We start from the raw sequence: 10,375 nt of genomic DNA on the forward strand, positions 1-10,375 counted from the left end.
ATATGTTCGGTTCTCTCCTGCTTTTCTCCTTAAAGTGGGCCCTATAGCTCTCTCTCCAAGCACGTTTTAGTGCTATCTAAATAGTGTTCCAGTGTCTGGACTTGGGACCACTTAATATTGTCCTTGAAAGAGTAAGGTAACTTCTTTAACCAATTTAGGCCCATGACTGAAGCAATAGTGATTAAAGGAGTCAGTGACCAGCTTGAAGTCAAGCCTGGACCCTTGAGGGTCAGGGAGAATGTTCTTTGTCCCAGTGCATGGTCTCTTCCTTGCAGATGCCCACCAGGCTGTCATGGCTGAATCAAACACCCAAGATACTAGTTGCCAGGAAGGTATCCTCTCCAGGCCCAGCGGACAGATAAGTGGTCAAAGCCTCACAGTCAAAAACAACTACTGCCAGCTGTTGGAAATATTGCGGCATTTACAGCAGACCATGGAGGAGAACTTCCTGCAGCTGACGAGGCACAGGCAGCAGGATCTGGTGCTGGAAGAGCAGAGACTTGACCTGGAGCAGCAGTGTGTTCAAGCTATTCAGGAGCAGAAAGTCCTTGTGGACAATTTAATGGGTCAGCTGGCCGACATCCTGCAGTCTGGGTCCTGGAGTGACCTAGGGTTGCAATTGGCTCCACCTTCCGTGGACAGTAGTAGTAATGACGATGGTGGGCAGGGAGATCAATCACCCAGGCAACCTAACCAGCTACTTCCCCTGTCAAGCGAGTCCCAAACTACATTTTCCATCCATGACCTCTCCAATCGTGGGAAAGATATGTCTGACTTATATCACTTCAGCTTCAAACACTACAACGCCTACCAAGCAGACAAATACCACAAGACTTTGAACACCTTGGTGAGAATAGGGGAGTATGTACCAAGGGCCCAGGCACTTAGATTTACTTGAGGATTCTGTGCTCTCATTTAATCTTCACAGCCCATGAAGAAAGTATTGGTGTTGCCTTATGAGGAAAGGAGCCCAGAAATAAGGGGATGTTTATTTCTTCAAGAGTTTGAGTTTTTTCCCTAAATCCCAGCTTATAATCACTAGAAGCTGGACACTGGGGTCACTGTAGTGAGTGAATCTGCCCTCCAGGGACATAGCCTAGAGATGGCTATAGTCCACTAGGAGGAAAGCAAATGATAGTATCCCTAAAAGCATTAAGGGATACCCACTTCAGGTGATCTGAAAGGTCTGTCTTTAAGACTGAATTAGTCCATCGCACTGGGAAGGGAAGAACACTGTGCATGGCTGAAGGTTTGGAGGTTTTGGAGTGATGGCGAAAGGAGGCCCAAGTGACTAGAGTAGGGACAATGAGCACTATGGTAAGAGGTGGGCAGGGGTAGGTAGGTAGTCCATGGTATGGTGTTAGGATATTATCAAGGGTTAAAAGGAGGTTAAAGACAGTCAGGGTCTCAGAGTAGCTCTGCAGCCAGAAGGCGGTGGAAGACTCTGGGTGAACCTCATTAGCCACACCTCCTGCTTCTCTTCCTGTCTGATGGGTGGGTAAGGACCATCTGCTTTCCTGGGTGTTAAGTTGGAGCTCCCCACTGGGCTCTAAGGCGACTGTACTTCCTCCAGTAACGTGGACTCTGTCCATCACCTGAGGTACCATGACTAGCAGGCTACTCAAGCTTTCTGAGCTATATCGCTTTTAAAGCAGGGAATCGTAATAACGCCTTCTTGGAAGTTGTGAGCGTTAAAGCAACTCACATGAAACAGTCTAATGTCTTGGAAATAAGATAATTCCATGACTAGTAGCTGGTACATAACATAGCCACGATTCCCAAGTACCTATGTGTCTCTAAAGGGAGAAATTAGCAAGCTGTAAGGTAATGGGCTAAGGAGCTCTGGTAGCGTAGTGGTTATGAGTTGGGTTGCCAACCTCAAGGTCAGCAGTTTGAAACCACCAGCCATTCTGCAGGAGAAAGATGAGGCGTTCTGCTCCCGTAAAGATTTACAGCCTCCTAAACCCTGTGCAGGGTCACTATGAGTTGGAACCAACTCCATGGTACTTACCAGCAACCAACAAAATATTGAGCTAGTGGAACATTTTCTCACATTTAAGATTGTTGTGGGGCAGTGAGATCCAGCTAGGCTAATAATCCAAGATGGATATTAGCATATGGTCAGTTTTAATGGGGTCCACGTAGACACAACAGTAGGACTGATCTCAAATTCCTCTCATCTTCAGGGCTTCATTAACCTCTGTACCAGTGAAAACAAGCTTTGCACCGACTTGATGATGGCAAGGGTGAGCTGTGGTCTGTCTGTGCTGTGTGGGGACACTCCCACCAGGGTCAGGCCTTCTCAAATATTCCTGATCATGTGGTATAGATATGAGGGGGGCTTAAAGTTCATGGAAAAATTCTTGTTATCTTTTAATTCCATTTGTCCACAATCATTTTTAATTCCTCTTAAAAAAGAAGGGAGTTCTAGTGTGGGGCTGTAGGATAAGCACAGGACTGCTAACCACAAAGTCATTGGTTCAAAACCACTAGCTGCTCTTCTGAAGCCCTATACAGGGTTGCTGTATGTCAGAACTGACCCAGTGGCACTTAACAACATAAAAGACAGAGGGGCCTGGGAGTTTGGATAAATAACTCCTACAATTACATATCCTAACCTCTTGGCCTTAGTGTGTTCAGTGGTATTCTCTGGATATGTTGATGACAGCTAGGTTGTCAAAGGAACTTCTGGCCCAAATATAAAAGATTAAGACTGTTAAGTGCCTTTGAGATCTGACTCAGTGACCCTGTATAGGGTTTCTGAGGCTTCTTCTTGTGTTTTGTTTTTTTTTAAAATCTTTTTTGGAACAGAAAGCCTCATCTTTCTCCCTTGGAGCAGCTGGCAGCCTCGAATCATGGACATGGGTTTGCAATCCAGTACTTAAACCATATTGAACCACTTTGCTCCCAAATGTCAGATTGGGAAGGTTTTTCAATTAAAGCACTCTCTAGTGAGTTGTCAGTAATGGAAGATGAGAGGAAGAAAGTGTCGGCTCATTAATAAGAATACTGTGTGCATACCCACTCCCTTTATAGGCGGTCATGCAGGTGTAGGACAAACATGTGTGCGTACGAGGAGGAGTTGAGTTGCCTTTTAATTCTTCTTTGCTAACAGTTGAGTAAGAGTGACATGAACTACATTGAGGAGGCCCTACTGCAATACCCTGACTGGAGAGGACAACCATTGTAAGTACATCCAGACTCCTGTACCTGGTTCAGACACCTCACCGAGGAAGCTTCAAGGTACCAGAGTCTTGGTGGGATTGCCTCCTTATTTCTTTGGTTAGTGGTGGTGGTGGTGTGCCATGGAGTTGGTTCTGACTCATAGCGACGCTGCGTAGCATTTCCGAGACTGTAAATCTTAACAGGAGCAGAAAGCCTCATCATTCTCCCACGGAACTGCTGGTTGTTTTGAATTGCTGACCTTGAGGTTAGCAGCCTGACTCTTAACCACTACGCTACCAGAGCTCCTTTCTTTAGTTAATAAGTCATGCAAAATACCTAGAATGAAAGATCAGGAAGTGGCCTGGCCTCGTAGAGACAGCACTGTCATAATCACTCAGAAGGTCTGCATTCTTGTTCCAGCTCACACACTTCCTATCTGTGTGACAAGGTATTGATAACCTTCATTGGTAGCCCTGTAAAATAAGGTTGAACTTCGTAGCAAAGATTTTTCTAGTCTGGACACTCTATCCTTTTAGAAGGACTAAAGTGTGGGCTTTGAATGAGGAAGAGCCCCTAGACTTGGAAACCACAGTCTTTCTGGGTCTGTCTACAGCTTACGGGAAGAAGTGGCCAGGTTTCTGACCTATTACTGCAAGACACCTGCTCCCCTTGATCCAGAAAATGTGAGTCCATTTCTCGGCCCTGCTGCTACTCTGCTCAGGGTTATATGTTGAGTGGGGGATGGTTTTCTAGGGGGCCATGGAGAACCAGTGGAGAGTCTCAGGGCTTGGGCAGAGTGAAGCTGAGTTGGTCCCACTTAAGGAGAATCCTGGTTTCTCTGTCCTTCTCTAAAGGAGACAGGGTGGCTGCTGCTTTTCTACCTGGGTCTTGCATTTTGACTGAATGTGTCTGCATTTTTGTGTGCCTTTTAGGTGGTGGTTCTAAATGGCTGTGGCTCTATCTTCTCAGCACTGGCCATGGTTCTGTGTGATGTAGGGGGTAAGTGGATGCACCACCAGGCTTCCGTAGTTAGAGCATATGAGTACTGGGCTTGGAGGGAAAAAGACTATTTGGATCAAGGTCTTTCTCTCAAGTTCTGGGATTTCTCCTGTTAACCAGTATATCTTCCTATTCTTTCTGTGAGAATATGCGCCCTCTCCCCCCATTTACTACTACAGAAGGGGAGCATGTGATGATCTTCAAGGTAGTGTGCCCAGGAATGACAATGGGAACCAACTTACTATATTTAGATGGACTTTTGTTCACAATTCTAATACTGAGAACCCTGGTAAATTGAGTTAGATTTTATGGACTTCTACTTTTGGTGGAAAAACATCTTTTGTTTTTTTGGGGCCAGATACGACACTGAGATGTGCTCTCAAACTCTATCTAATCAGTGCCCAAACAAGAGTTTGATTGTAATGCGCTCCGACTGCATTGAAGCAATGGCCAGGGTGGCTTGTGTCTTTCAAAGGTATAGGTCATCGGTTAGCCTATCAAAGAGGTCAAATGACTCAGAAGCAAAACAGAAGCTCACCAGGTCCTGATAACCTAAGCCATGTTGAGAGGAGAGCCCTACCTGTGTATGGACCAGGACTTCTTGTGTTTGGCCAGAAGCCAACAAGACTTCCCAAAGGAACGTTGCTCCACCTGCTAGCAAGCCTGGCTTGATTCATGCTCTGTATTCTGAGCTATTCAGTGATAACGCTTCCTTTTGTCCTTCTCTAGTATACCTACCTCCAAGAGGAAACTTGTGACTACCGCCACCCTTCCCTCCAAGTATTGTCTATCATTGTTTGTTGTTGTCAGGTGTCTTTGAGTTGGTTCCAACTCATAACAACCCAGTACGTAATAGAACAAAACACTGCCTGGTCCTGCGCCAGCCTCATAGTTACATTTGAGCCCATTGCTGCTGCCATGGTGCCAATTCATGTCATTGGGGTCTTTTCTTTTTGATAACCTTCCACATTACCAAGCACATGATGTCCTTCTCCAGAGACTGCTCCCTCCTGAAAACATGTCTGAAGTCTGAGAGACGAAGTATTGGATTTAAGAATGAAATTCTATGGGATCTGAACCCAAGGGTACTAATCCCCAGGCTGAAGAGACTACCACCAAACTGTCTATTGGTCACTTTGCTATTATTCTGAGGAGGTCTGGCAGGTCCTGACTGAGAGACTCTGGACTTAACAGCTTTATCCTCTTGATCCTTCCAGAGGTCTTCCTGATCCCCACACCCTTCTACGGTGGTCTCATCTTCAGCTCCCACATTTATGCGAAAGTTGAACTGTTCTTCATCTACCTGGACAGTGAGGTCAGAATCAGATCCCTTCCTATATGAATGATGGTGGGGAAGTCATGTTGAAGGCAAGTTGGGCTAATGGCATTAGTATGAAGCTCAAGGATTATTCTGAGTTTACGGGAATGAGGAATCGAGGCTTGGAAGCTTTCCAGATGACAATTCTCAGCACTGTTTTCCAGATCACTGAGGAGAACACCCAACCTTTCCAGCTCACTGTGGACAAGTTGGAGCAAGGTCTGCATGAAGCCAGGCTTAAGGTAAGAAATTGATATTGGCTCTAGAAAGTGAGCACTGAGACTGCTGCAAATTCTTCACCAAGAAGAGTTGGGAAATGAGCCCAGGTGAGCTTTCCCCAGGACTCTTGTCCCTTATCTATACCAGTCCCCAGAGTTCTTTCTGCTTCTCTGTAAGAAGGTAGCTGCTGCTTCAAGAGCCTCCCTAGTCCTGGATGAAGTACCCTGATCTATAAAGGACCATTGGCTGAATTGGAGATTAAAATATACAAGATTTGTTTCACTCAATTATTCGTCTTATTTTATAGGGGAAAAAGGTCAGAGGTCTCGTGCTAATCAACCCTCAGAATCCTCTGGGTGACATCTACTCCCGAGACTCATTGAAGGAATATCTGGAATTTGCCAAGAGGTATATGGGCTTTACACCCTTGGTGACTTGATGAAATCCCTAAAAGGGGAGTTCACTCACTCATGGTCAAGAAGTTAGAATCTAGAAATAACTTAACCCAATCTTGTCACATATAATACTCACAAAGCTGTATAGAGCAAAGTAAAGTTGAAATGGAAGGAAATTGTACTCACCACTTCAACCAATGGAGTCCTGGTATGGTGCTGTGGGTTAATGCACTGGACTGCAAAGTTAGTTTGAACTCCAAGGTCGGCAGTTCAAGCTCACCAGCCACTCCTTGGAAACCCTATACAGGGTCGCTTTGGGTCAGAATCAATTCAATGATGCTTAACAACTTCAACCAAACTTCTCTAGGCTTTGATCATCTACAGATACATACAAAATAATTGTAATAGAGCTTTGTTGCCCTTCTACTTAGTGTAGGCTAAGTACTTCCCAGCATTTAATTCTAAATGATTGGGCCTATGGTTCTGAGGAAGGCAGACTCTTGGACCTTGTGGGATGAAAACACATTCCTATAGAACTTCCAAGGAGCTTTGGTATGAGATGGTTAAGCAGCTCAGCTGCTCACTGAAAGGTTGACAATTCAGACTCCTCTACCAGCTGTGGCTCCCTGGGATAAAAGACTTGATCTGGGAAGGTTAACAACCTAGGAAACCCTATGAGCAGCTCTGCTGTTGCATTGGATTAGTATGAATGAGTCAGAACTGACTTAATGGCACACAGCAACATAGAACTTTCACATCCCATTCCGGAGAGCAAGTTCACATCAGTTGGTACTGGAGTCCTAAAACAGTGCGATTAGGACAGAAAATCTTCCAACTTTTAAGAAGAGATGGATTTATGCTAGCTCTGTGACTAACCCATGGCTACAAGTGAAAGAGCACTGGAGATGATGAGCTGAAGTTCTACAGCACTAGGTTCAAATGCCAGCTCTGCTGTTAGTACCTGTGGGCTCTGACTCATAGTGAACTGGAGGAGAAGCTGGTGGGTTTGAACCACCAACTTTGCAGTCCAGTGCTTATTCTATAGCACCACACTGTAACTCTCTCAAATGTCAGCTCTATCACTTGCTAATTGAGGGTATTTTATGTCTTAGAACCTTAGATTTTCCATTTGTGAAATGGACATGATAGTATTACTCTAGAGGGTTTGTGGGGGAAGAAATGAGATGAAACGCATAGCCTGATATTACCACTCAGTACCCCAAATAGGAGCGCCTGATCTTCAGAACCCTACTTTTTAGAAGACCCAGCCCTTTTCTGTTGCTGTAATAGCAGAAGACTTAAATCTAATGTTTTAATTGTTTTCCTCGTGTCCTATCCCTTCTGTAGTATCCTCCACAACCAGGTGGAATGATCCCTTTTAACGTAGTGCCTGCTTCTTCCTTACCATGTCTCTTAGAAGGGTTGGATGGGCTGTTGGGCAGTAGAAGTATCTAATCTTTATCTAGTAAAGACCAAGGAAGTGAATTATGACTAGAGAACCTAGATACTAATTTCTTTTGTCCAATCTGCAGGCATAAGCTACATGTGATTATAGATGAGCTTTACATGCTGTCTGTGTTTGGTTACAACGTCACATTCCACAGTGTCCTGAGCTTGGAAAGGTGAGTTGGTCTCAGCTGGAGTTGGCAATGAAAATCATGATGGTCCTGTTTTGTGTGGTGAGTTGTGTACCAAAAACTGAATTGTTTGTGTGCTCTGTACTGAGTTACCTAGCAAGGGGAGTGTGAAGATGAGTGAAGCATCATCCCCCACTCCCCACAAGGTATTTTCTAGTCTAAAAGTCACAATTATACAAGATGATGAAGGTAAGGTGAAGACAAAGTAGGAAGTGCACTGTCAAGCCAACCTAAAGACTTAGAGCACAGGGAAATCAGAGAAATACTATATCTATCTTAGAAATACCTTAGAGACTTAGTATCGGGCACTTGGATAAGATTCCAGAACTGTCTTGTTGTTGTTAGGTGCCATTGAGTTGGTACCGATTCATAGCGACCTTATGCACAGCAGAACGAAACACTGACCGATCCTGGGCCAACCTCACTACAGTTGCCACGCTTGAGTCTATCGATGCTGCCACTTGGCCCATCCATCTCGTTGGGGGTCTTCCTCTTTTACTCTGACCCTCTCCACCTTACCAAACATGATATCTTTCTCTAGCAACTGGTGGGTTTGAACTCCTACCAATATGTCTGAAGTATGAGAGACAAAGTTTGGCCATCTTGGCCTCCAAGGAACACTTCTTCCAAAAAGGATCTATTGGTTCTTTTGGCAGCCCATGGCACTTTTAGTATTCTCCTCCAACACCATAGCTCAAAAGCATCAATTAATTCTTCTCTGGTCTTCCTTATTCACTGTACAGCTTTCACATGCCTATGAGGTTATTGAAAGTACCATGGCTTGGGTCAGGCGCACCTTAGTCCTCAAGCTGACATCTTTGCTCTTCAACACTTTAAAAAGATCTTGTGCAGCAGATTTGCCTAATGCAATATGTCATTTGATTTCTTGACTGCTGCTTCTGTGAGTGTTGATAGTTGATCCAAGAAGAATGAAGTCCTTGACAACTTCAATCTTTTCTCCATTGATGAGAATGTTTATTGGTCCAGTGGTGAGGATTTTTGTTTTCTTTACATTGAGATGCAATCATAATGAACTGTTTTAGAGACTCAGTATTCTAGCAAGAAAACTGAGGGAAGTGCATGCCTGGCAGAAGGAATAGTAGCTGCCTATGAAAGGGCCATGGGAAATAGGTGAGTACCTTTTAGGAGTGGTGACTAACCAAATGCCAAGCAGGTGGCTTGGGACCAGGTATAGGAGAGCCATGATCCTGGACTTCCATCAGGGGGCATTTGGGAACTGTTCCATCTAGTCCCCCTTGATATACTTAGTGCTGACTTTTTTACTTCATTTAAACTGCAAGGTCAGAAGTTCAGGTTCACCAGCTGCTTCTTGGAAACCCTATACAGGGTCGCTATGGGTCGGAATCGACTTGACGGCATTTAACAACAATAACAGGGCAATATTGGAGTCCTGGTGTGGCTCTGTGGGCTAATGTGTCAGACTGCAAAGTCATTTGAACTACAAGGTCGGTGGTTCAAGCTCACCAGCTGCTCCTTGGAAACAATATGCAGGATCACTATGAGTTGGCATCAACTCAATGGCACGTAATAACAATAGAGCAATATTGAAGTCTGTTGACCCAGCAGTCTGGGAATAATCTCAAATCCTTTACTATCTCTTCTCTAGCTTGCCTGACCCCAATAGGACCCATGTGATCTGGGGTACCAGTAAGGTAAGTCCGGGCTGTTGGTTCTTGGGTATAGAAGGAAGGAGAGCCAGGAATAGAAGTCAAACAAACCAGGTGTTCTCTCCCCTACTAATCTTCTAGGATTTTGGCATCTCTGGCTTCCGCTTTGGCACTCTGTACACCCACAGCAAGGAAGTGGCCGCTGCCATGAGTGCGTTTGGCTATTTCCACAGCCTCTCTGGCATCACCCAGTACAAGCTATCCAGGCTGCTTCAGGACCGAGGTACTGAGCTCTATTTCAGGCCAGGAATTCCTGGGTTATGCTTTCAATACATCTAAACCTTGTTCATAGTTTGGGGTTTGTCCTCATGGCAGGACATGAAGTTTGAAGAAAGTTAGGCTGCAGATCCATGCATTGGACAGATGCAGGTGCTGGTCTGAAACACAGAATGGGCTTGAACTTGGGATGTCTGGTAGCCCATACATAGTTTGCTTAGAAAGGGAGTGGATAGCTGATTACACAGAAGGTGGGAAGTTGAGAAATCAATCTTCATGTGGAACTCTCTTTCCTCTCCAATCCCTTGCTGGCTGTAGGGAACAATTGCAAAGAAACGATATCTGTATCATCTAATAATGTGGGGGCTTCAAAAGTGAATCAAAAATTTCTATTACCCTTTAATTACATTTTTTCCATGAACTTTTTGAAACCCCCTGTACATTTAAAAAAAAAACAAAACTTTATTGCGAATTGAGTGAAGGTTTAGAAAACAAGCTCATCAGTCCCACATTCAACAAGTCATACAACGATTGCAATCCCCTCCATGTACCATCAGTTAATAATATTTGATCTCTATTCATTTAATGCTTGCATTCATCCTGTTTTCTACTACACTCACCTTTCCTGTGCCAACCTCCCTATCACACACTTAGCATGTGTCTATCCTCTACCAGACTTGTGGTGTGGTGCTGTAGGATAAGCACTGGACTGTGAACCACAAGGTTGGCAGTTCAAAC

The 10,375-nt window shown here is 44.6% G+C and overlaps 1 protein-coding gene across 1 annotated transcript in view; it reads left to right on the plus strand.

Annotated features, from left to right (window-relative positions):
* Positions 1–292: 292 nt before the first annotated feature.
* The window catches only part of ACCSL (1-aminocyclopropane-1-carboxylate synthase homolog (Arabidopsis)(non-functional)-like), a 23,261-nt gene continuing 13,178 nt past the window's right edge, over positions 293–10,375 (plus strand). The window contains exons 1-11 of the mRNA XM_006865123.1: positions 293–847; positions 2,187–2,246; positions 3,116–3,186; positions 3,779–3,848; positions 4,098–4,164; positions 5,382–5,479; positions 5,647–5,724; positions 6,009–6,109; positions 7,629–7,718; positions 9,361–9,406; positions 9,503–9,644. Coding sequence (XP_006865185.1) covers positions 293–847; positions 2,187–2,246; positions 3,116–3,186; positions 3,779–3,848; positions 4,098–4,164; positions 5,382–5,479; positions 5,647–5,724; positions 6,009–6,109; positions 7,629–7,718; positions 9,361–9,406; positions 9,503–9,644 — 1,378 coding nt within the window. The remainder of the gene's footprint in view (positions 848–2,186; positions 2,247–3,115; positions 3,187–3,778; positions 3,849–4,097; positions 4,165–5,381; positions 5,480–5,646; positions 5,725–6,008; positions 6,110–7,628; positions 7,719–9,360; positions 9,407–9,502; positions 9,645–10,375) is intronic.

The sequence above is a fragment of the Chrysochloris asiatica genome, unplaced genomic scaffold (genome assembly GCF_000296735.1).
Source record: "Chrysochloris asiatica unplaced genomic scaffold, ChrAsi1.0 scaffold00075, whole genome shotgun sequence".
Lineage (NCBI taxonomy): Eukaryota > Metazoa > Chordata > Mammalia > Afrosoricida > Chrysochloridae > Chrysochloris > Chrysochloris asiatica.